The sequence below is a fragment of the Protomyctophum bolini genome, assembly GCF_963924005.1.
Source record: "Protomyctophum bolini genome assembly, chromosome: 24".
NCBI classification, from domain to species: domain Eukaryota; kingdom Metazoa; phylum Chordata; class Actinopteri; order Myctophiformes; family Myctophidae; genus Protomyctophum; species Protomyctophum bolini.
This window is the reverse complement of record NC_137885.1, coordinates 14,537,831-14,564,057: the sequence shown is the minus strand read 5'-3', so window position 1 is coordinate 14,564,057 and position 26,227 is coordinate 14,537,831. Positions and strand designations below refer to the sequence as shown.

Sequence of the window (26,227 nt, the reverse complement as noted above, 5' to 3'; positions counted from 1 at the left end):
CCCATTTTTTCTGTGTGTGTGGACATTAACAGGACATGTACAGCTTGTTCCCTTGCAAGTCAGACATAATTTAATTAACTACCGTGGCTTGGATTGACCCTGGCTATTCCAATCCGGATCAACCGGATTGGCTCCGCCGCTCCGGCAATGATTATGCAAATATGGATGTCTTGCCGTCTGGGTAGAATATAGGGCAGGACTCAAAGTAACTACTAGAGGATTCATGCCCAACTCATGCGACACACATGTGTGCAACGCACGCACGCACGCACGCACGCACACAGTCTTAATTTCATGGCTATCCGGCTCATGCATTTGCCATGCAATCACTCATTCTGTCTGAGTACCTCGTTGGTCGAGGGGAAACAATTGTTCAGTGTTCCAGTGTTGAGTGATTTAAAACAAGTTTAAACAAAGCCGGGCCTCACACACATCTTGATGATCATGTTAAAAGCTGTTGGTGTTCTTCAGTCTTCCTTTCCATTGCGATGTCCAAAATGTAACTTTAACTACTCCGAAAAGAACAAACATCCCACAGCAGCTGGCCATGTGTCTGCAAATGCTATTGCAGTGCTTCTCCAAATGGGGTCTGGGGTCCTTGAGGGGGTTCCAAGGGTTTCTCAGCTAAATGATTGATAGTTAGGAAGCAGAGGGACATACTCGCTTGGCAGTGCATTAGATTTATGCACGTTAGACTTATCTCTGATGTCCGGAAGACATCGCCTAACTCTAAAATATTAATTTTTCAGAAAATTTAAAGTTAATGGGTTCAATCCCGGTCATCGCCAACTCAGTGTAAGAGTGGCACGGCTTGGGTGCAGCAATGCGGGAAGTACTGGGAGCTGATAGTATGTGAGGCGCTCCACCTCAGCATTCCACCTCCCAGGGGTCTGGCTGGGCATTGTAATGGGGATAGACTCCATCTCCCAGGGGTCTATAGGGCATTGTAACGGGGACAGACACCATCTCCCAGGGGTCTATAGGGCATTGTAACGGGGACAGACACCTGTGTGTTAGCGACTAATACCGACAATCAGCCACTCCCGACCTACTTGCTTCCGAAGCGCTTTTTACTATACTTTCCATTGGTTCAATATTTTTGAACCAACACACAGACGTGGAGGGTGTTCAACAGCACTGACTTATGGGAAGAAAAAGAAAAGTAGTTTCCTCCCGACAGCGACGTTATTATTAGCAACACCATTTAATTCACCAGTCCAATCAGTGAGAGCAGTCACTTTGACTGGCAGTTGTGCCTTGTGAGACTTCTGCCATGTGTGTAACTAAAGTTTTCAAATAAGTGTATTGGAGTAAAAGTACAATATTTGCCTCCGAGATGTAGTGGATTAGATGTAAAAGTTTTGGAAATTGGAAATACTAAAGTAAATTACAAATACCTCAAAATTGTACTTAGATGTACTTTCCACCACTGGCAATGATATTCTTTAATGTTCTGGACTCCATCCTGCAGTTTTGCAGAAGATACAGTTTACACACACACACACACACACACACACACAACATCTGTGCCAAATCTGATGAATGAAAGCCATCTGTGTTTATTTAGTCAAACTCATTGAGTTGAACTGAACATTAATCTTTAATTTGCCTAAGCAATGACATGGCCTCTCCAGATGTATGCATTGCAATGTCACCGACAGTCTCTCCAATCACATCAATGGGAGCGCTGCCATGTTGGGGAAGCGCTTGTATTCGCAACCTTATTCTTTCGGTCATGACCCACACTTCATGACCATAGGCATTAGGCATAGGAACGAAGATTGCTCGTTAGACAGAAAGCTCTGCCTTCTGGCTCAGCTCTCTTTTTGTCACAACAGTGCGGTACAGCGACTGCAATACCGCCCCTGCCGCTCCGATTATCCGGCTGATCTCCGTCTCCGTCCTCCCCTCACTTGTGAACTTGTGACCCTGAGATACTTGAACTCCTTCACCTGGGGTAATGTCTCAATCCCTATTTCAACCGCACAATCCAACGGTTTCCTGTTGAGAACCATGGCCTCAGATTTGGGGAGGCTGATCTTCATCCCAGCCGCCGTACACTCGACTGCGAACCGGTCCAGTGAGAGCTGAAGGTCTTGGACCAATGGTGCCATCAGGACCACATCGTCTGCAAAAAGCAGTGAAGCAACCCTTAGCTCACCGAGCTGTATACCCTCTCCGCCACGACTTCTCCTCGAGATCCTGTCCATGAAAATTACAAACGGGATAGGTGACAATGCGCAGCCTTCTCCAGGATCCCTGCAAGAGTATAGATCTGGTCAGTTGTTCCACAGCTTACTGTGTATACTACTACTGTAGCAATGACGTCTTCCAGGTTATAATCCCACACATCTTGTGCAGAGGACATTTCAAGTGCCCCAAACAGTCACTCACTCAGTGTCATGGAAGTGGATTGAACAGCAGATGTGGTCCTTGACATCTGTGCATGCACACATGTTGTGGATATTTAAGGATTGGAATATTTTTGACATCTCTGCATGCACACATGTTGTGGCTATTTAAGGATTGGAATATTTTTTTAAACACCAAGCATGTGAATATTGAAATTATCTAGCAACTTGTCCAACAATCATCCAAATATTCAGATATATGGGGGCAGTTGCCAGTTGTAGAATAGCGCCTAATTTACTGTCCAGTGACTAAAGTGTCTAGCCGACATGTTTTCCTGTATAAATTGGCCATAGAGAGTGCAGATTTCAAGCAGACTCAACCTACTACCTCTGTTCGTAGTAGAAAGAAACGTTTATTTAACAAGGGAGCTTTTCTCTAGCAAGATGCTGCTTATCATTTACTATACCACACATACAAAGCCACACCTGGGGTCTGCCATACCAACTACAGTCTGCTAGTGTTGGCTAATGAGCCCCTTAAGGGGCATAGGAAATGTACATCAAAGGTCATTGTTAAATTAACGCTCGGGATTTCACAGCGCAGTAGTGCAATAGTCATTCATTTTCCCCATTCCCTAAAGGTTTCAAAGCTAGATTCAAGGCCAAGTCTAAGGCTACAGTATACTGCTTAATTCAAAGCCAGATGTAAAGGGCAGTAGCCCAGTTTCATATTGGTGTCAACCACAGAGCCTCATGAGGTGCATGAGATCATCCTACATTTTATTTGCCATGGATGTTTGCACATGCAACCAAATGATGCGTGGCTTGCAAAGTTAGTTCAGGCAGCATATACTCCAGTGCTTAACCCATTTTGGGCGGGAACCCCTTTTGGTGTTTTAAGCATAATGTTATACTTTAGCTATTGAAAAATAGCAGATCTACAAGCTCATAGCGCGGCACCGAGTGCCACGCTACGAGCTTGTAGGTCTGCGTGCCTCAGATCTTTGTATATATATTCTTTCAGAGCAAACGTTTTTTAACTTCTGGGGGGAGGTCCCTGGAACTACATATTTTCAGATGGGGTCGGCGGCCTATACATTTTTGGGGTCCTTGACATTAAATATTGAGCACCACTGATATTTCAGAAAACAGTCAAGATTTAGAAGACATTTCTTAAATGTCGATGTCAGGCCTAAAGGGTTTAATACGCTCTAATACGGTCTTAATATGTGGGCCTATACAGTGTTATGCAAGACCCATACATCATACGCTGACGTGGCAATCAGATGACCAATTGGGCGAGGTATTTAAGCTCGCCTAAAGGTCCTTTCAGACAGGCATCAATTAACGCAGACGCTGTCACCTAGATCAACAACATACGAGCGTAAAAAAACCAACTAAACGGAATCCAGGTCTGGTGAGTCGCGGGCGTGTGCACGAAACGAGCTCGCGCGTGACAATTTAACGGGACCGCGCCCACGTAAATATGGCTGCGTTGTCGCCCCTCAAATCTGCACGTTTACAGATTAAAACCTGTTTGCTCCCACCGCCACCCCAGCACCACCGGGTGTGGGCTCTGCGATTAGTTCTGTTCCCCATGGGCGGTTGTTATCGTACTGTATATCCATCTCCCTGCTCTTAATGTTTAATGATGGCTTCATGATTGTGCTGAGCAGGGAGAAAAATGTACTGTAGCAGCTCGGAACGCCAAGATGAAATATTATATCCACACTTGTATTCTCATTCTATAATAAAATATTGGTCGAAACCATTCGTGAGTTATCTGACTGAACTATAATAGTGACAAGAAGAGAATCGACCTGCTCGATGGAGATGCAATAAAAGTTTAAAAGTAGTGTAGACTGGTGCTTCAAAGATCCGTGGTACTGGAATACTAGAGAAAAGGCGGCGATCCGAGCACTTGAGGATGAGGAGAGGGTGGATAAAAATCAAGGTACTTTATTTAGAAAAAAAACATGTTTTGACTCCAAAAGAGTCTTCATCAGGGCAGGTTCATACAGTACCTGCCCATGAATTACACCACTCAAAAATATAAATATCGGATTAGGAAAAATCGGCATCGGCAGTCGGGAGTAAAAAAAAGAAGGTGATATGGGACATCCCTAGTCGTTCTGCCTTGCATGATTTCCTCCACCATCGGTGTGTGAATGTGTGCATGAATGGGTGTAGCACTTTTATCCAAAGGCGTTTTGAATAAAGGTGCTACATAAATGCACCGGCATTTACCATTTATGATTTGCAGCTTACTTCCTGAGCTACTGCCAGGAGCTCTGGTGCTCATGTGCTTTATGTCCATTGTACATTGACTCCTCTTGTGATGAGCTGTCGAATGGGCTATATGCACACAGAATAACTCTTCCTACTTCCTTCACAGGTGTTACAGATGATACTAATTAAGGCCCTGTTCCATTTAGTGTGCAGTGGTTCTCAAACTTTTTAATTTCAAGGAATCCCATAACTCTGGGAGTGTACAAATGGGACCAAATGGACCCTTACGGGTCCATGTGATTCCATCTGTACACTCTCAGAGTTACACACCCGTATGGGGCCATTTAGAACCCACTCAAGCACACTTTGAGAGACCCACTGGTGTAGCAGAGTGCAGCAACCCTGACTCTTCTGTTTGACCAGAATGGAACAGAGCCTTTATTAGCATCATCGGTAAACACCTGTGAAGGAAGTAAGGACGGGGCCCCAAGTTCTATTCCAAAATGGGCGTGCATGTGTTGTGCATAATAGTCCATTGAGCGTTTCCCTCCGTGGTCCCACACACAGCTGCTGAAGGACTTTCCCGACGAGCTGAGGGCCGACATCGCCATGCACCTCAACAGCGAGCTCCTCCAGCTGTCCCTGTTCGAGTCGGCCAGCCGGGGCTGCCTGCGCTCCCTGTCCCTCATCATCAAGACGTCCTTCTGCGCCCCGGGGGAGTTCCTCATCCGCCAGGGCGATGCGCTCCAAGCCATCTACTTCGTCTGCTCCGGCTCCATGGAGGTGTTGAAGGACAACACTGTGTTGGCTATACTGGGTAAGTGCAAGGTCAAGGTCCCTTTTTGCCACGGACATACTTAAAATAAGTTGACATTGATATTACCAGAAACACATAAAGAGCCAGCCCTGAAGGGCTAACTCTGAGAATGTACAAATGGAACCAAATGGACCTGTGAGTTAAGGGGTTAAGGGGGCCCTTGCGAATGAAACTTTTGGGACTAGTTTGACCGCTAATATGCCATATTGTCATAGTAAATCAGTGTCATACACATACTGAAGAAAACCTTGGAGACTTTCGGTAATTAGTGTGTAACAACGGACACATTTGTCACAGACATGATGTTGGTGACCCCTGAGTAAGTGGCCCAGTGCCGAATCAACCCCTTCCGATGGGCCCTGGCGCTACACCAAATCAAAAGGCCCAATGTGATTCGTGTGCGCGTAACAGAATCGAGAACGGCACATTTTTGCGTTTTGCACGCCCAGCGAATTAACACGCGTGCGTTAAGTGCACCACCAGCACTATCGCCGCTGCTCCCCATAGAGTTGGAAGGCTGCTCCCCGTCCCTGGATCTGCTATTTCTCCTCCCACAGAGGGGTTACGAAACTGTTGGATAACCAAAAGACTAGCGGGGGTTCCTGTGTTTGCGTTACAAATTGGTGACCTATGAATACTTTGAAATAGTCTCGCAGAGGGCCCTTGCAAGCTGCGGGGCCCTGGCGCTTGAGCTCCAGTAAGTCACAGGGGTTGACACTAAGGTCTCAGAGGCACTTGCCCGTCGGGCAAGTAAAGGTCATGTTCTACTTGCCCTCAGCTCATGGCCACTTGCCCCCAAAATATATTGTACATTTTGCATTACTGTTTATTTTAACGTATTTTTTACTTTCTACTTGCATGCTTGAAACGTTTCCTTTCCCAGTTGAAAACTTAGAAAATTATGTTTTTGCTTAAGTCACAGGAATAGGCCACAGTAAACAATCAAGTAACAATCATGTAAATAGTGAATACTATATTTTATTTTAACAATAAGAGGTTTATTTTAACATTAGAGGTAGCTCTCTTCGTAGTTCTTCCATTCGGAGGACACCTCATTCCACTTTCACATAGACCATGGGCATACTATCAGTGTGAGATGATTGTTGAATGACTGGCAACCAACAACGACGTTCTGAAAACACAATAAACCAACCAGTGATGGTATTGTTGGTTGGGGCAGGTTATACGTCGTCTTGAGGCCATGTTTAGATTGTTTACCGATAGACTGAACATACCGGTCAGAAAGAAGTCACAACAAACTTTGTTACCCTGTGCTGTAGTAGCAGCCATGGAAACGCCACAGTCCACTGACTCCACTCCTCGTTCTGACTCATTAACTTTTTCTATCGTCACTTTTTTCTCTGTGACTGTGTCCGTAGTATTTTGTACCTTTTCCCCCAGGCTGCTGGCCTGTTTTGGGGGGCTTAAGAAAACTCTACTTCACTCTTCACTCTACTAAAGAAAAACTACTTCACGCATGCTAGTAGTGCTACAGTCTGTGTGTGGTGGTGGCGGCGGTGGGGTTCCTTGGGAGAGAGGCAGGGCCGCAGGGAGAGAGACAGAAAGCAGGGGAAGACGCGGAGGCGGCGTGCAATGACCACGTTCAAGACAGATATATCTCATGTTGTGTTTATAGCCAACTAAACTACGACGTTCACTCAAAATGCACACTTGCCCGATCAGGCAACCCGGTAGCAACCTTCACCTGCCCGATTTCTTTTTTGCTTGCCCCGGGCAACCATTAGTGTCAAGCCCTGCATGAGTTCCATTTTTAATCCGGGCCTGGGGTGGTGGGTGGTCAGTGGCCAGTACACTCAGCAGTGTGGTTGAACAATATCAATGTTCTTAGTTTTGAAAAAGAAATGTTGAACGGCAGTGCGTTTGGATTTTTGGAATATGACCCATTGATTTCATTCAGAGCATGGATTCTCCGCCATGGCCCATAGTTTGGACTCGAGCACACTCTGATCAGAATTATACTCGGGCGAATTTAGGCCGTACATGTAGGCCTATATATCGTGAATCAATATCTAACAATCATACCGACATTGGAATCAGATGTTATGCAGCCTCTATATGTCCTGACGGCTGCACCCTACGACTGACACGGCCCTGGGACAGCAACGTGGCCTAGCGGAGATCTGCGTTCGAGAGGCACACTTTTCTAGTTAAACCACATTATCTCTGGCATCCCTTTTTTCCTTACATGCCCTTATTTATCGTATGCCAAACTGGAGTATCCTTCCATTCCGATATACATACAGTAGGCATGTCTACATGCATCTCCTTCTGTTAATTCTGTATTCAAGTTGTGAGAAGCGTGCAAGCATGTTTGTTTTAGCTCTTCCACAATTCACAACCTGTGTGCTTCAGAAGCTTGCATTGAAAGCAGTTTCGAAAACGTCTTTGACCAAGTAGAATGTTACGTGTGGTACTGAACATCAACCAGGACGAGCACAACACCAACAAGCGTCTGTACGGGGCATTACCATGTGTATCAGAGAAGATAGCAGTAAGGAGGATGAAACTAGCTGGCCACTGCCACCGACACCAATAACCCCCGGCCAAAAAGCTTGTACTGTGGGAACCAACACACGGGCATCGATCGAGAGGACGTCCTATGTGGACGTACTAAAGAAAGATGCTGGTGCAGAAAGCACAAATGAGCTGGCCAGATGTATGGAGAACCGAGATGACTGGAGACGCCGATGGAGGGCTCGTCTCAGGACAACGTAGAGAGACATAATTGACAGCGTGTCGCAGATTTAATGCGTTGTGAGCTACATTCTATATTGACGTGAGCTTGCATATTGGCTATTTATTCCCGATGCGTGACATAATAGTCTGCAACTAAAATATGAATTGTGCGTAAAGCAATGGATCACCAAGACAAGTCTTTGCACACAGAGCTGCAGACATGTATTGGGCTAATAAACCATCAGACATTGTAGAGAGAGCATCTAAGCAATGGACCTAAGCGATCTAAAGCAATGCATCATCGAGACTGTACTTTACACGGAGTGGCTGACAGAGATTGGACAGTAAACCCCCAGACAGTGCAGATCATCAGACAGTGATGTAGACAGATAGGCTGAGGTATACTGGCAGAGCTATTATACCGTGTTGTAAAATAGAGTGGCTGTCACGGCTGCAGTCAATACATCATCCAGCACAGTATCAAAGACGCAGCAGCTAATAAGAGTGTGGGACGGCCACAGAGGGAGCTGGTGTGCACTGCAGAGCGTCGGAAGTAAAAGTACCAATACTGCACTATAGAAGTACTATAGTAAAAGTCCGGAATTCAAAATGCACTTTTTCTTTTATCATTATGGGGTTTTTTTGCGTCTTTCGCCATTTTTATTTTATATTTTTTATAGCGGGACAGACAGTAGGCTGACAGGAAATGGGGGAGAGAGATGGGGGAGTGACATGCAGTAAAGGCCGTCGGGATTGGGAGTCGAACCCGCGGCACACTGCCAGACCCTGGACTGCTGAGCCACGGCCCAGGCCCAAAATGCACTTTTGATGCCAATACAATACGTCCCTGGGCCCATCATGGCATGGTGTGTAGTCAGTCGATTATGAGACAGCGTTGTAGGCAAACTAGAAGATCTGTTGTAAACCGAGCTTCTGTCGGAGAGTGCGAGGAGTGGATCATAGCAGCTTGATATCATCGCTGTCAGGCAGACAGAAACAATGTATTTTTTAATATTTCATAACTTTTTTATTTTTTATTTTTGTAAGAGAATGCCGTATTTTATATTCCATCCAACTTCACGCAAAATTGGCGAAAAGAGGGCTTTGGAGAATGGCTTCATGTGGAATGTGTTTGTTCTGGGTGGGGTGTTCGTCATTAGGCTGCATTCTGCTGGAACATCGGGAAATTTAATTTGGGGATAAGAGCTGTGCCCATACAGCGAAAATAATGTTCTGCAAATAATCGCCATTATCGTAACTGTCGGGCAGAAACCGCCATCTCCATTCCTAACTCTTTGTGTTTTATTGATCAAAATACTCACCCTAAAAAAGTACAATGTACTTACCGTCCACCGCTGATGTTAGAGACAGCGTGGTACCGTACCAGTAGCAACATATCTACTGTATGTCGATTCTCTCTCTGCAGCTCCCTTCTCTCTATCTGCCTCATCACTGTCTCCCCAAAGTAGCCTCAAATCCAATAACTCCAAAGCGCTCTGTGTGTGTGTGTGTGTGTGTGTGTGTGTGTGTGTGTGTGTGTGTGTGTGTGTGTGTGTGTGTGTGTGTGTGTGTGTGTGTGTGTGTGTGTGTGTGTGTGTGTGTGTGTGTGTGTGTGTGTGTGTGTGTGTGTGTGAGAGTGACCAAAGGCCTGTCAGCATGTACTGTATCTTGTATATAACATGACAGACTACCTACTGTAAATGCAGTGCAGTGTGAGAAACCATTCCGCCGTGGAAATAATAATTCTTCAGACTTTCTTGTGTTGGTATCCTTGACACTTCTTCGATGAACATGATGTACATTTTTTCACTGACCCTAACCCAAACTAAATGAAATAAAAATACTAAATATACAGACAATTTCATCAACAAAAACTAGCCTGAACTGTTAGGGAGGGACTGGTGGCGAAGAGATCCAGTAGAACCAAAGGATTTTTTGTTGCGCTCTGAAAATGGCAGATCTACAACCTCGTAGAAATCGGTACATGGTACAGTAGTACATGCATGCATGTATAGAGTCCCATATGTACACACTACACATTAATCGTTGCTGTCCGGAGGCAACTTCATAACTCCATTTTAGATTTGTTTCCATAAATCAGTGCTGTTGAACACCCTTTACGCCTGTGTGTTTTGTCTCGAAAATATTGAACCAATGGAAAGTAGTAAAAAACGCATTGCACAAAACCTCCTAACTCAAACAAGCTTCCTCCGGACAGCAGAGATTTCTTCCTGCACACATTGTTGCAAACGGAGGCCAAGCCAGTCCAATTACAAATGTCTCCTCGGGAAATATAGACTCAATTATACAGCAGGCCCTGCATTATTTACACTGTGTTGATTAGTAACACACTCACAATTAAATACAAAAAACCCAGGGAAAAGCATTTGCTTATTGCCAACACTGCTCTGGGCGTCATGCAGACAACTGACTAATTATAAGTATTATAAGTTAGCCTATAGTAGTATTGTGCATATTCATCCAATGTTGTTATTTATTTTCCAATTACGTTAAATCAAACCGTGTGTTTGTGTGTGTGTGTGTGCATATTGGCTTTTGACAAATGGTCTCTCCCCACACATGCACTCGGTAACCATTCCATTTAGCACACCACCCTGCTTACAGAAATAGATTGTCTCAGTGTCAGTGAGTCAAACGCTGTGCTATTCAAGCAGGTAGACTGGTGTTGATGGATTACTGGACAGCTCGCTCAAATAAGGCAATCAAAGTGATATAAACAACTTTGTGTGCCTTTTATCATTGGTGCCAGCCAGGCACACATGCAGGCACACGGCACCCAGTACAAAGTCTTACAATCTCCGACAGCCTAAAAGCAGCAGCGTTGTCAGTAATTGGGCTTAGCAGAGAGAGAACAAAAACCCTGCAGTCTTTCACCCCTTTAACAAGCCATGCCCTGACGAATTCACCCACAGACAGAAGAACTCACCCACAGACAGAAGAACTCACCCACAGACAGAAGAACTCACCCACAGACAGAAGAACTCACCCACAGACAGAAGAACTCACCCACAGACAGAAGAACTCACCCACAGACAGAAGAACTCACCCACAGACAGAAGAATTCACGCACAGACAGAAGAACTCACCCACAGACAGAAGAACTCACCCACAGACAGAATAATTCACCCACAGACAGAAGAACTCACCCACATAAGAATTCACCCACAGACTGAAGAATTCACGCACAGACAGAAGAACTCACCCACAGACAGAAGAACTCACCCACAGACAGAAGAACTCACCCACAGACAGAAGAACTCACCCACATAAGAATTCACCCACAGACTGAAGAATTCACGCACAGACTGAAGAATTCACGCACAGACTGAAGAATTCACGCACAGACAGAAGAACTCACACCACAGACAGAAGAACTCACACCACAGACAGAAGAACTCACCCACAGACAGAAGAACTCACCCACAGACAGAAGAACTCACCCACAGACAGAAGAACTCACCCACAGACAGAAGAACTCACCCACAGACAGAATAACTCACCCACATAAGAATTCACCCACAGACTGAAGAATTCACGCACAGACTGAAGAATTCACGCACAGACTGAAGAATTCACGCACAGACAGAAGAATTCACCCACAGACAGAATAATTCACCCACAGACAGAATAATTCACGCACAGACTGAAGAATTCACGCACAGACTGAAGAATTCACGCACAGACTGAAGAATTCACGCACAGACTGAAGAATTCACGCACAGACTGAAGAATTCACGCACAGACTGAAGAATTCACGCACAGACTGAAGAATTCACGCACAGACTGCGGACCCATGTTTGGGTTGCGGACCAATTTTCATGGGTCGACTTGCGACTATAGTAAATCTCTTTTTTCCCCATTTCCTAAATTTATATAATATATTATTTCAAAAATATTAAAATATAAGTTTAAGCAAATATATCACAACTTTTCATCAATTAAAAACAATGACAACATTTCTCAAAATAATTTCATAAATACAAATTTAACAATCTAATAATTTCTCTAAATGGCTTTAAAAGAAAAGGCTCAATAAGTAGTGATAGTGAGGTATTGAATAGCAGATCTACAACCTTGTTTACATGGTAGTAGCGCTCATTGACTGTTTGTTTGGTTAGCAACATCATCATTTTGCATTTTGAGTGACAAATACTGTGATATCTCGATGTTCTCGACAGTGCGATTTGAGAAAGCCAATTCTGTCTTATTGCGGCTTATTATGTGACACTATTGTTATTTTGTTACACAAGAAATCCCAGTAACCTAAATATTTCCCATTTTAAAGTTGTTGTCCATGAGCTGTTGAGCACGTCTTGCACCCGGCGGGATCGTGCACACAGGTTTACTCTGTTTGAGTACATGGTCACGCCCGCCTCCTACTATTAGTACAGTTTTAGGCCGCTGCGGAGGGGCGCCGTCTCAAGCGAACTTGAGCCACGAGAGACGCCACCGAGCGTGCAAGTTGCCGCGTCGAACGTTGCGAAGTTCACTTAGCCGACTTCAGCCCTGTTCGAGTTGCAACTTGCAACGCGATATGGACCGAACACTAAATCCCCCACCCCCCCACCCCGCAAGCAGGGAAAGTCGCGTGTTGTGGCGTGACCATTTACTCAAACCCGAAGGAGATTCCTGGGTCGCGGCGGTCACGCACTAATATTCACTCTAGAGCTTTCTTCCCTCTTGCGTTCCAGGCCGCGGTGACCTGATTGGCTCAGACTGTCTCACCCAGGAGGAGGTGATAAAGACCAACGCCTGTGTCAAGGCCCTGACGTACTGTGACCTCCAGTACATCAGCCTCAAGGGCCTCCGCGAGGTCCTCGGCCTTTACCCCGACTATGCCCAGAAGTTCATCACCGAGATCCAGCATGACCTCACCTACAACCTGCGGGAGGGACACAATGCCGAGGTAGGCACGGCGTTGCATCAGTGTCGATTTCATCGACTATGACGAAAAATGTTCGTCGACTGCCATTTTTCACTGACAACTAAATGGAAACTAAATGAAAACTTTGGCAACGATGACTAAAAACTAAGACTAAATGTATTGACAATTTCGTCAACAAATAAAAACTAGACTAAAATGTTAGGAAGGGACTAGTGGACAAGAGATCCAGTATGTCATTTTATCCAGTATGTCATTTTTTAAGTTGGTTACCTGCTGAAAATAGCCGATCTACAAGCTCACAGTGCGTCACAGTGCGACGTGTTGAGAAATGTAAAATCAGTCATTACGACGGCATCGAGGCCTGCCAAAGTACATTTTAGTCGACTAAATCAACTGTAGATTTAGTCGACTAAAATCCTATTATATTTAGTAGACTAAAACTAGACACTAAAACACAAACATTCCAGGTGACTAAAATGTGGTTAGGTTATATGACCTCAATTCTAAAAAAATCTAAACTTTGAACATTCAGTGGATTTTCTGGGTGTCTTGTGAAGCCTTTTGAGCTGCAATGAAAACAGGCAAAACAGTGAAAACAGTGACATCTGCTGACAAATCCCATTGTCATATATGGGATTTGCTGCACAGTCAGCAGGACATTTTTTGTTTGAGCCAGAAAACCCCAGACCACAGAAAATCTACTGAATGTTACAAGTTCAGGTGTTTTGGGTGCAATTGAGTTCAGAAAACACACTCACTCAATCGGTGTGTTGAAAATGCTAACCGAAACAGAAAACGGACGTGGCAAAACTTTGTCATAATTGAGCAATTTTTCACTGTTTTGTTTATTCAAGATTCAGGGTATACAGTAAATCAAACAATGACAGTACATGTGACACACCCATACGGAACATATCAAAGAGATTACTATACCAGTTTTAAATGTCAATGCTAAACACTGAGTAAACACTTTGGCAGGGGGTCCTGCATAATGATGAGTGGCTACCAATCATAGCTATCACTGATTGTCCCTGGTCAGATCCATCATCTGAAGGTCCCTCGACACTATGCACAGCGGTCACTCGCTCATCCCCTCGATTCCCCTGGTTCACGGAAGTAATTTCTCTATGGAGGATAACATGGGCTGATCTTAATATCGTCTACTATAAGCATTGTGGTCCAAAAATAAACAAGCTGTCTCTGTACACTCAACAGAATTACAGAACACAGTGTGCTGGATCCTTAGTTATTAAGAAAAGTAAGACATAACATTCCAAGTTAACCTTTTTAATTGTACATGCTCAGCTTCTTCAGCATGTGTATTAGGAATTTCACAACTATTAGACACAATGGGGTTAATTATAGATGTTGGGCTGTTGGCACAACACAACAGCTATATCCCAGCATAGCAGGCAGAGTCACAAAAGTAAAACATGAACCCATTTAGAACTAGTCTTTCATGATGCACTTTTTCTGGCAGCTTATCTCCTTATCTATCACCAATAATATTAAGTACAGCGGTTTGTTGTTCATCATAAATCCTGAGGGACACTGCAATTGTGACAACATTAGGAGCACTGTGCCGTGAAGCAGAAACATGTGTTTGTTCGTTTCTGGTTTCCGAGGCTGTTCTGCAGTGTAGAACATGCCTGCATTTGGAACGTGGGACAGTATTCCCAGATGTCAACGGTCACAGAAAGCCAAGCAGCTTTCATTAGTCTTGTTCTTTTTGGTTTTTGTTTACTTCTTTACACTTTTGTACCATTGCTAAATTAGGGTGAATTAGGAAACAGCTCTTCATAAGTCTGTTGATTTAATTTGATGAAACGTTGAGTAGTTTTTGAGGGGCGCTAGCTGAACACAAACATTAAATGCCAATGAATGGAGAATTTACGTCATATGTGCCTGAGCAGCCGATTGGCTGTCGGTATGTCGGTGCAAACCCTTGGCCAATAAGGGACCACTATTATTGGTGACGTAACTAAGGTATGGGTCATACATGAAACATCATACATGAAAAACAAATGTTTTATTGGATGATGTAGGATGATAAGAGTGCCACAATTAAACTCTACATATGTCAGGGCTCTGTAGTCTGTACGACACGTGCACTGACCCTCAACCCCAAGCCTGAAAGAAACGTACGTCTCCTCCATTCGGCAACATGCTGAACTATGCCTCATTATCACTGACAAGCAAGTTCTATAATTCACCTGACATGTTCCCTGAACTCCCGCACCTGGACCAGTTGTTGTTACTCCAACAATGCACCGACTAAAATAAGCACACTTTTCAACAACAACAACAGCTGGGGTCCCTGAATATCAAGTCACTGTTCTGTGATGCATAGCATAGTGATGAAGCCACTGAACACACGCACGCAAACACGCACGCACGCACACACACACACACACACACACACACACACACACACACACACACACACACACACACACACACACACACATTCTGCTATACTTGTGGCGACCGTGGATATTCATGGATGCACATTCATTCTCTTTTTTTCCCATTCATAATCTCTAGCTATTGACCATCACCAGTACACCACTACTGTACCTTATCGTACTCTATTCCATCCCTTGACCACATGAACCATAGTGTCCTTATTCTGCATGGGCATGTCATATACAGGCAAAGATAGGTGCACATTCTGTGAAAATATAAGTATCCTACGTGACCACAGCCCGTCGTCACATTGCGATACGTTGTGAGCTTGTAGAACAGCTATTTTATGGCAAAGGGATTTGATGTTGTACACTAAAGAGGGGACCACCGAGTATACACTGTAGACTAGCCTCCTGTACCCTCACATACCTTTCCCGTAATCTTACATCAGCAGACAAAGTTTTACTTGACCCCCCTCAACACAACGCTGGTGACGGCTTTCGCTGCTAGAGCTCCACTGCTGTGGAACCAACTCCCATTGGAGTGTCCACTTTTAAAAGACTTTTAAAAACTAATTATTATAGAAAGGCTTTGAGTTTGAATGAACATTTAGTTTCAGCTTTCTCTTTTTTTTTGATCTTTTCATTATTTTTGTATCTTTTGCACGCACGCACGCACATACACACAGAGTCTCTGAAATTAAAGACATCTCCCTAATCTAAACCCAACCTCCCAACTTCCGTCAAATCTCATTTGTTCCCAATTTGATCCCAACGACCCCAATTAACTGAATTAATGTTCAATATTTTGTCCTGAAATGTGAGCCTATGCAAGGGACTGTACCCACAGTAGAACTGTGGCTGGTTGTGCTGTCGGGAAGAAACCACCTACTGTAACTCCAACATGTACATTTTTCAGGAAATTAATATACATTTTAAGGAAATTAAGAAAACCTTACACAATGTTCAGATCCATACACAATGTTCACGCACGCACATATCCCCATTTACATGTAGCAGCAGCAGTCCATGTATTCGCCCAGAGCGCCTGCATGCAAGCGTGCTGTGGAACTATAAATAGTGCTTGTGGAATGGAGGCGGAGGTGGGGTGGTGGGGAGGGAGGGTGTCCCTGCCTCTGTCTCTGTCTTACCTTGCGGGGGTCTCTCTCTCTCTCTCTCTCTCTCACACTCAAAATGGAGCCTCGCCCGATAAATATAGAAAAGTAAACAGATGGAGAGATGGAGACGGGATGGAAATAGCATATGGGGATGAAAAGGGTGCATGGGTGGGGAGGAGGAGAAGTGGAGAAAGTTGTGGTCTCCCAAGGCAGCTCCTGAGGAATATTTACATACACGTGTCCAAAGACACACACACACGCACATGGCGATGTGCCTGTTTCTGCATTTCAACATAGTATAGGCGACGACAACCATCGCTCACTCCTCGCGGGTTACACACATGAATGTACCGTATACACATTTACGCACCTATGCAACAACATCTCTTTTGCACAGAGCCAGGCATGCACGTGTCTTGCATACACAACACATCCAGCGTGCTCATGCATTCCGGCACACGCCGCGCAATGTTCAGTCAGTTGTTCACTGCCCATTCCTCGGCATGCTGCACATTATTGAGGATGGCATGCTTCAAGGATTTGCTTGCCTCTGGCGCACACACACACACACACACACACTGTACAGTACACACACACACTGTACAGTACACACACTGTACAGTACACACACACACACACTGTGACACACACAATATACAGTACACACACACACACACAGAGTGAAAGTCATTATAGTTCCTTCTTTTTCACTGCACTTCCCCGAGGGAGTCCACATCTAAAATTAGAGCCCTGTGATCTAAAAATACCCCCTGCCATGTGAACTGGGATGGATGGAGTGAGGGGAGGAGAGGAAAACAACTGGAGGGCTAGATGTGGTAACAGAAGAGAGGGAGGGGGAAATGGAAAGTAATAAAATAATGGAATTGGATGAAATTTGTTGTTGTTTATTTAGCTTTTGGAAGAACTGGGAGGTGTGGTTTTGTAACCGTGATTGTTGTTGCATATTTTTTTTGAATGGAAGAGCCATTGTGAAATGAATGGGCTTCTGTATCAGCATAAATGATGCTGCTGTTGTGAATGGTAGGCTCACAGCAGCACTGTCAAGAGTGGCTCCGTGGTGCCATCTGCTGGACAAGCAGAAAAAAAGATAGGGACATACTGTATATTACATCATGTTTTTCTTACTATAATCAGACGTTGTCCTATTTCACGCTTCTGCTGTTTTTTCACTCCGTCCTTCTCCTCCTGACTATCTGTATCCATCTCTCTCTCTCTCTCTCCTGTCTCTCTCGGTGTGTGTGTGTGTGTGTGTGTGTGTGTGTGTGTGTGTCAAAAGGACATATTTTTCTTAGAGCGTACAGTACAAGACATGATTCTACTACTAAATAAAGCATAGTGAGGAAAAGAAGGAACCATTTCTTCCAGTGTTCATGTCTCTCGTATGGACACACACGTCGGGTTGGCAGTGTTTTTTTCACTGATGAAGGCTGGATAGCCGAAACGCCTGTCCCTGTTCAAAAATTAATTCAATGTTTTGAACTGAAGTCTTGGTGTGTGAGACGAGACCCACTACTATTGATATGTTTTGAACTGGCAACGCACCGGTCACGGTGCGGTGGTCACATGAAGAGTAATTTAGTGTTTTTTTACAATTTCTTGCTAAACTGAATGCAATGTCTCTAATGTTTCAGTCACTGCTACTGCAATCCGTATGCAGTAGCATACGGATTGCGTTGTAACACTTTATTATTGACTTTTTCAACCAGAGTTGGTAACCAAATGGACCCTTATTGATCTTCAACTCTTGAGAGTGTACGAGTCCATTTGGTTTTCATGTTACGCTCTCGAGAGTTAAATCAGTGTTACAAATCTGCATTACCGGTACTTCATTTACAAGAAGTCTGCACAATTGAAGAGAAATGTAGAATAATTATTTTGATAAATGTTTGCCTGTTATCTCTCCTAATGGTACCACATCAATACAGCATGGAATTGTGGACAAAATGTTATCCAACGACATCAAAATAGTCTTTAGTTTTGGGTCTGAGAGGCTGAATGTCATCAAATGGCGGTCCATGGCTCGAATGCAGAATAAATAATGGGCCTTGACATGAAAAGGGTTGAAAACCACTGCCTTAGTGTGTTTCCCCTTGGTCTGCTCCCCCACCTTGATTCCCTCGTGTTCTCTCTCTTCCTCTCTCCGTTAACCTCTTTTTTTTAAACGTCACGTTATAATTTAGCTATTGAAAAATAGCAGATCTACAAGCTCATAGCGCGCCACCGAGTGGTGCGCTACGAGCTTGTATAGGTCTGCTATTTTTTGAAAAATCGTGAAAGTATTTATTTCAGAAAACTGGAGGATTTAGGAGAGTTTTCCCTTTTCCTCAGGCCGACTCGGAGACCAACGGCGGCATCGTGGCGAAGAAGCTCCCCATCATCCGGGAGGACGACGAGTGCTCGGGCGGCGGCGGCTCGGGCTCGGAGGGCGAGTGCTCCCCGCTCCCCCCCAGGGTCCCCCACGCCCACAACACGCTCAGCCGGCTGGGCCGCGGCCTCAGCTCGCCGCTGCGCTCGCCTCTCCTGCTGCCGTCGCCGCGGCCCTTCCGCCTGCCCTTCCACGACCACCACCACCACCAGCCCCCCCCCTCAGCCCTGCAGGCCGCCACCCGGCCCACCACTCTGCAGATACCCGCCGTGACCGCGCCCCATCAGGACCTCAGCCCCACCCGGTAAGGACCAGGAACCCAGTGGTGGGGAAGAGTACTCAAATGTTTTTTACTTAACCCATTCTGACCCGAGATCAGATTCTACAAATGTCTTCTACATCCTTCTGAAAAAAGCTATGTTTCTATGTCAGTCGTTCTTCGATTTTTTTTAAATAGCAGACCCTAATAGCTAAAGCATAACGTAATGCTGACACCAAAAGGGGTTCCCGCTCAGAATGGGTTAAGTAAAAATAAAGTATGAATACTGTCTGCGATATAGAAATACTGTGTTGCAAGTAAAAGTCTGGATTTCAAAATGTACTTGAGTAAAAGTGCAAAAGTGTTGGCATCTAATGTACTTGAAAGTACCAAATGTGGAAAGTACTCACTCTGCAGAATGTCCCATTTCAAGTTATGTATAATCTATACAAATATTTTGAAAATAGCAGAGCAACAAGCTCACAATTGCATCACATTGTGACGCATTGTGAGCTTGTAGATCGGCTATTTTCAAATGGCCAAAATGTATATAGGGCTAAAGTGGTTAATGCATGTTTTGTAATAATAATAATAAAAATCTACAAAGTAACTAGTATAACTAGAGTTATACTCTGAGATGTAGTGGAGTAGAAGTAAACATATTTGAAATTGGAATTACCAAAGTAGCAAAGTACAAATACCTCAACATTTTACTTAAGTACAGTACTTAAGTAAGTGTACTTGGTTACTTCTTTCCAGCCATAGAGTAAGACATTGAGGGGGCAGAAAACAGCCTGGTCACATGGTCCATGTACTCACGCGAGCCCATAGACTCCAATGTATTCCAATGCATTCCATAAACTTCCGGTTGTCCCTTTTTAATGGGACAAACCAATATAGAAGTCTATGTAGAATGAAGTGAACGGAGTTGTCGTAACTCTGTCTTATATAGTCTATGGCTCTGGACAAATCTAATGGCGTACTGTGAAGTATGGACTTATTAGTCTCTTGTTGTTGTTATTTTCTGTTTGATAGCCCTCTTATTCTGTGGTGACCCTCCACCGCGGTGACGGTGGCAAATCCAATCCCCAATGATTTGTTTCGGCGTGTGTGTGTGTGTGTGTGTGTGTGTGTGTGTGTGTGTGTGTGTGTGTGTGTGTGTGTGTGTGTGTGTGTGTGTGTGTGTGTGTGTGTGTGTGTGTGTGTGTGTGTGTGTGTGTGTGTGTGTGTGTGTGTGTGTGTGTGTGTGTGTGTGTGTGTGTGGTTCTCACTTGGTATATATGAGTGCTGCAGTGTCTCCAGGGATCTAATTATATGCAGACAAGGAGCGTTTATAGATGTTCAGTGACCCCACGGCTCCAATCTCTCTAACTGTGCTACAAGTTTGTTATGGAGCGCATGTCTCAACTTATTATGTACGTGTCTGCTTCCATTTGTCAACCTATGGTGTCTCTCTCTCTCTCGCTAGGTATGTAGATGGGATTGAAGCAGATGGCCGAAGTGTTTCAGCTCAGAAGTTTGACTTCAGTCCCACCAGTGCCACTCACAGCCTCCTGCCCAGCCCCTGTTCAGGTGCATGCACACACACACATACACACACACACACACACACACACACACGCTTTAGTATGTTATGTAATTTGTATCCTGGCTTGCACTGTAAAAGTGATGAATGTCCTCAATTCCGTTCCCAAGTACAAGGATAATAGTGATGATCTATCATCTATAAAGGGGGTAATATACAGTTTTTAATTGAACAAACATATCCAACACAACATCGTGGACGGCATGATGGAGGATAACTAACACCAACCCTGTGTGTGTGTGTGTGTGTGTGTGTGTGTGTGTGTGTGTGTGTGTGTGTGTGTGTGTGTGGGTGTGTGTGTGTGTGTGTGTGGCACCACAGGGTCCCTTGAGGAGACTGAGACGATGCAAGCTATAGCCAAGCTAAAGCATGAGGTAAGCAAAGGCATCATTGGAGGTAACCATAACACCACCATAGATGTGATGTAGGACGTTGTATGCCTGTGCTGCGAAAAAATAGTCGATCTACAAGCGTACAACGCATTAAAACGCCATGTGCTTGTGATCTTGTAAACTGCTTATTTATTGTATTTCTACTTCAGGAGTATTTTCTGAGAAATATGGAAATATTACTATATGATGACATACTATGACTAAAAAGACTATGACTAAAAAAATATATATATATATATATATATATATATATATATATATATATATATATATAATAATTTAAGAAAATTAATTAGAGCAGCTCCCTTTTTTATTAACGTTTATTACATTTTAGGTGGGTTTTTTTTTACAAATTCATAAATAAATGGAGAGAGACACAGAGTAACAAATACAAAAAATAAATAAACACACACACACAAGAAGAAAACAACACAAATCAAAACAACCAAAGAAACAAGGAAATATTAGAGAAGGAAAAAAAAAATTAAAATAAAATAAAATTAGCTGCTCCTAGTTGATCTGCTGATTGATGTTGACCAATGCTGGAACACTCTAGCTGACTTGTTGTGGTCAGTTTATAGCAAACTGGAATTTGTGCTGGAAACGCTGGAATCTGTGATGTTTGATTGTGTTCACCGTATCATCATGGAATCAAGCAGAACTCTGTCCACACATGTGGACAGAGTTCTGCTTGATTCCATTCTATTGTATTTGATATTCAGTTCAGTAATTCAGTAATTTTAAGTTAGCTTTTTCTATCATCCTTCTAATCATCCGTCCGTCCGTCCGTCCTTCCACCCGTCCGTCCGTCCGCCCGTCCGTCTGTCCGTCCCTCCGTCCGTCCGTCCGTCCGTCCTTCCATCCACCCATCCGTCCGTCCGTCCTTCCATCAATCCATCCATCCATCCATCAATCCACCACCCAACCATTCCGTAACCCTCCCCAGATGAACGTTCTCTCTACCCAGGTGTCCACCGTCAGTCAGGAGCTGCAGGAAATGACACGCCTGCTCAAGCCCCTCCTCCTCCAAAACCCCTCCGCCCTCCTGGCGCCCGCCGCCGCCGCAGCACTCTCCCCTCCGCCCCCTAGCGTGACCACAGACAGCGGCTCCCCGCCGGCCCCTCCCCAGTGCGTCGTCGTCGTTCCCGCCCAGAGCGCTCCTCCGCCATGGGCCTCCTCCTCCCCGGGCCCGGCCGCCGACCACACAGAGCTCCTCTGCGGTCCTCGTCCTCCTCTCTCGCCTCCGTCCCTGCTGGACCTGAGCGTTGACCCGTCACTCGACAGCTCCCCGGTGCCTCGGCAGCAGCATGTGGCGAGGGCGCCGGGCGACCCCTACCCTTTCACGGCGTCCCCCTCCGTCCCCGCGGCGGTGTGTCCTCTGCCGTTCTCTGCCCGCTCCACGTTGGAGGATCCCCAGCCTCAGTCACTGCTCCACAAATCCCCCAGCATGCCTGTCACCCTACGTAGCCCTGTGGCAGACACGCAGCAAGGCCAGTGGGGGACGCAAATGACCCAAGTGAGCTTCATCGATGAAGAAGGACATCCAGTTTAATGCAACAGGACTGGCTGAATGGACACACCTGTGTTTTATATATATATATATATATATATATATATATATATATGGCCACAAAAAATATTTTGGATGCCCCAATATGAGAAGAAAAAAAAGATCTAGAGTGACCAAAACATGTTTGTGAAAATGTATTTTGTATTTTCAGACTCCCAAAGTATATTTTCAAATCCACTTTTTGGCCAAATCTTGTGTTGTTGAAAAAAGTAATTTTCTTTCCTCCCCTTTGCCATATGAACAGGCAGGCATGCTTCACCTTTACTGCATGGGGCGTGTTGAACCTGAAGCAGGTTCTGATGTAAATACCTCGTTATAAAAAAAAGAAAATCGATATATTGTTATGATTATGAGCACTGGTTATGAGCTATGATGAATACAACAATAAAGAATGGAGTATGTTTTATAGTTGGCCTTCGATTGTGATTTGCTTGTGCCTTCTGCTCTATTTTAAAGATGGAATGCCGTGATTTATATATTCTTTTTTTACTTTTTTAGTCTATGGAGTTAACATTACTCTAATAGACCATCAGGTGTGGCTATAATATTCAAATATGTCTTCCCTGTGTATTTTTGGTTTCTTCCCTGAAAGCTAAAAGCCTTTGGGTCAAAAAGCCCAATAGAAATACACCACTTTAGTGTCATCATAACCCTAACCCCTCCCCCATTCTCATACAACAACAGCTTTGGGAAAGGCTTAAGTTCGGGTGGGTGGTAAGGTGAAAACCAGGTATACTTAATGAACTGGTGGTTGTGACCAAAATAAATTTAACACTTTTTTGACGTGGCACTCCATCTACCACTTAAGCCGCAAAATACTTCATTGTATGACAAATAGCGAAAATGGACGATCTACAAGCTCACATGTTTGCCTACTCGATGTCCCTCACATAGCCATAGTGACGGGGGCGGTGTCCGAGTACCCGTATGCCTCTGTCCCTTTTTTGCCCATATTTGGAGAGATATGCATCTGTCAGTCCATGTCCCTTTATGCCCATATATGGTTAAACAAGGCACACCATAATTGCGCATACTGCATTGATGCATTGGGAACTCCTTATATGGTTACGGATTACGAGTCAGACTGCCTGCAGAGTTCCGCCCGTCGGCCCCTCCCATTAGCCAATTATAAAATAAAACATAATAATAGGATTATGATAATCACATACACAAAGTAGGTTGAAAGTGTCATGTTAAATGTTTGAAAAAAGATGGCCACATGACCACATGTGAAATGATGACGCCATCCTGTAACTGCTTTCCTTTTTTATTGTATCAGTGTATTTGGCTGTTTGTGGATCTCCCAGGCATCTGTCCTGGATGGATGGATGGATGGATGGATGGATGCAGGAGCAGGAAGGATGGGCGGGCCGAGCCGGGCTACTCTGTCAGCCTCTTGAAAGACTGCACGTTGGGGCAGACCGCACCCCACTCCACGGCCTTGCGGTACTCGCCCTTCTCCAGCAGGTACTGACGCCCCTTGTAGCTGGGGTGTTCATAGAAGACCCAGCAGCCCCCCAGCACCTTGCACGAGTGGATCTCCCGCCAGTGGAACTTCTCCAGCACCGAGGGACAGTCCTCGGTGGCCTCGAAGGCCTGCCCGGCAAAGTCGCCCTTAGCGAAGATTTGGATCTTCGCCTGCAGGGTTCCGCTAGCCTGGAAGGGGGAAGGAGGAGGATGCGGGTGGGAAAGAGTGGTTAGGAATCTTAACTCGCAAACATTGTTGTCAAGCATCGTGGTGAAAGGAAATTGCTTGGCCACTGGGTAGCGGTGACCACCGATCATTAAACCTGTGTTATACTTCATTGTACAGTATGGCGGTGGCGCACTGCCGCGCCACAACAAAGGCTGAGCTGTGATGATGAAGGTGGAGCGAACAGTGACATTGTACGGAAAGGACAATGTCACTGGTGGGGCTAGGTGCGGGAATCCACTTTTGTCTTTAAAGCATTGTTTTACTATGGGGTTGTTGGGCTTTAAAAAACATTCTAAAAAAACGGGGGCTTGTAGATTTTGTTCTGTGACAAATTTGGGTGCATTAAAAATATATTACATTTAGGAAGAAAAAAAAGAATGCTGGGTATGATTAACTAAAGACTGGCTCAGGCACTAAATTGGCTGTTACATTTTCTGCAGATTGACTTCTTACCTAAAGAGAAGGGCCATTGATATTCTAGGCATAAAAAAAGGCAAGTATCGGTGTTCATTTCTCTCAGCAATAGCATGCATATACATTGACAACCTTATAGGTCAGCTTTTACGAGTCTTACAACGTGGATCATCTTGCAGGAACTGAGTCTGTCGTTGAGGCCCATCCAGCGCTGGTACTCGGGGTACTCTCCCCTGGTCAGGACGTACTGGTATCCCATGTAGTTGGGTCTCTCGTAGACCACCCAGGATCCGTTCTCCACGCGGATGGAGTTGCAGCGACTCAGGTAAGAATGGAAGTCGGTGCAATCGCTGTCGCACTCATACCTGCGGCCCTGGTAGTTCTTGTCCTCGTAGAAGATTATCTTTTTAAAAAAAGGCAACACTCAATGTTTAAGTTAAGAGTAACTAGAAGGCAGAGGCCAAAAGTAGAAAAAAAAGATAGGGTCCGCACACTGACGTAGCCTAAGCTCCAGAGCTTTGAAGGTTTGCCGTAATTAAGGTTCCTTACACCATAGTGGACATGTCCACTAACCTTAATGAAACTTTTGAAGCTCTGGAGCTTACCTCACTGGTGCGGATCTTTTTCTTCTGGTTGCCTACTGCCACCACGCAAATTAATAGTAAACCTTATTTGTAGAGAATCTTTCATACAGCACATAGAATGTAAGTCAAAGTGACAGACAACATAAAAGAGATGCTGTGGAACATATAGTATAGTATATGTACTTAATTCATATTTGATAATTACGTATGGCTGTATGTATCAAGGACACAGCCACTCACCCTGACCATCTTGGATCTTGTAATCTGCCCTGCTCGTCTTGCCCCGGGTGTGTGTGTGTGTGTGTGTGTGTGAATGTGAGGTGACACTAGGCTGAGAGCCCTTTTATACCCCATCAGAGCGAACGCCACTATCAACCCGGACAATTGCTTTGTCATGAAAATGAGATCCAAAAATTTGAGTCAGTGATTCCATCGCTATTCACATTTTCCAGAAAGGCACAGTGGGATTACGCCACATAAAGGACCACCTATTGACCACTGTTTAGAACAGGCCACTACGCTGTGACTGTAAACATATACACATACACTAGCTGTACACACACACACACACACACACACACACACACACACACAAACAAGCTTACGCAAACACACTCCACAAATACATTTGTGTACACTGTGGCATCAAAGCACATTTTATGTACCCACTGTGGTAGGTTTGTGTAGATGATACAGGACCACCGTAGGGGTATGAGAAACACACACACGCACGTACACACACACACACACACACACACACACAGCTAAAGCAGAACCGAGTCGGGACGGTGGCACCACAGACCTGTGCCAAACTGGGA

The 26,227-nt window shown here is 44.7% G+C and overlaps 2 protein-coding genes across 2 annotated transcripts in view; one reads left to right on the top strand and one right to left on the bottom strand.

Annotated features, from left to right (window-relative positions):
• LOC308311781 (voltage-gated delayed rectifier potassium channel KCNH8-like) overlaps window positions 1-22,697 on the top strand; it is a gene marked incomplete at its 3' end in the record, with an annotated part of 58,676 nt that extends 35,979 nt beyond the window's left edge. The window contains exons 10-15 of the mRNA XM_080758559.1: window positions 5,148-5,397; window positions 12,807-13,021; window positions 18,873-19,213; window positions 20,637-20,740; window positions 21,075-21,127; window positions 22,092-22,697. Of these exons, the coding sequence (XP_080614685.1) occupies window positions 5,148-5,397; window positions 12,807-13,021; window positions 18,873-19,213; window positions 20,637-20,740; window positions 21,075-21,127; window positions 22,092-22,697 (1,569 nt within the window). The remainder of the gene's footprint in view (window positions 1-5,147; window positions 5,398-12,806; window positions 13,022-18,872; window positions 19,214-20,636; window positions 20,741-21,074; window positions 21,128-22,091) is intronic.
• Window positions 22,698-24,046: 1,349 nt separating this feature from the next.
• crygs1 (crystallin, gamma S1) lies at window positions 24,047-25,701 on the bottom strand. The gene is made up of 3 exons (XM_080758822.1): window positions 25,650-25,701; window positions 24,986-25,228; window positions 24,047-24,371 (listed from the first exon to the last, which is right to left on the bottom strand). Exons 1-3 carry the CDS (start codon window positions 25,656-25,658, stop codon window positions 24,096-24,098), a joined length of 528 nt encoding a protein of 175 aa, XP_080614948.1. The 5' UTR covers window positions 25,659-25,701; the 3' UTR covers window positions 24,047-24,095.
• Window positions 25,702-26,227: the final 526 nt, after the last annotated feature.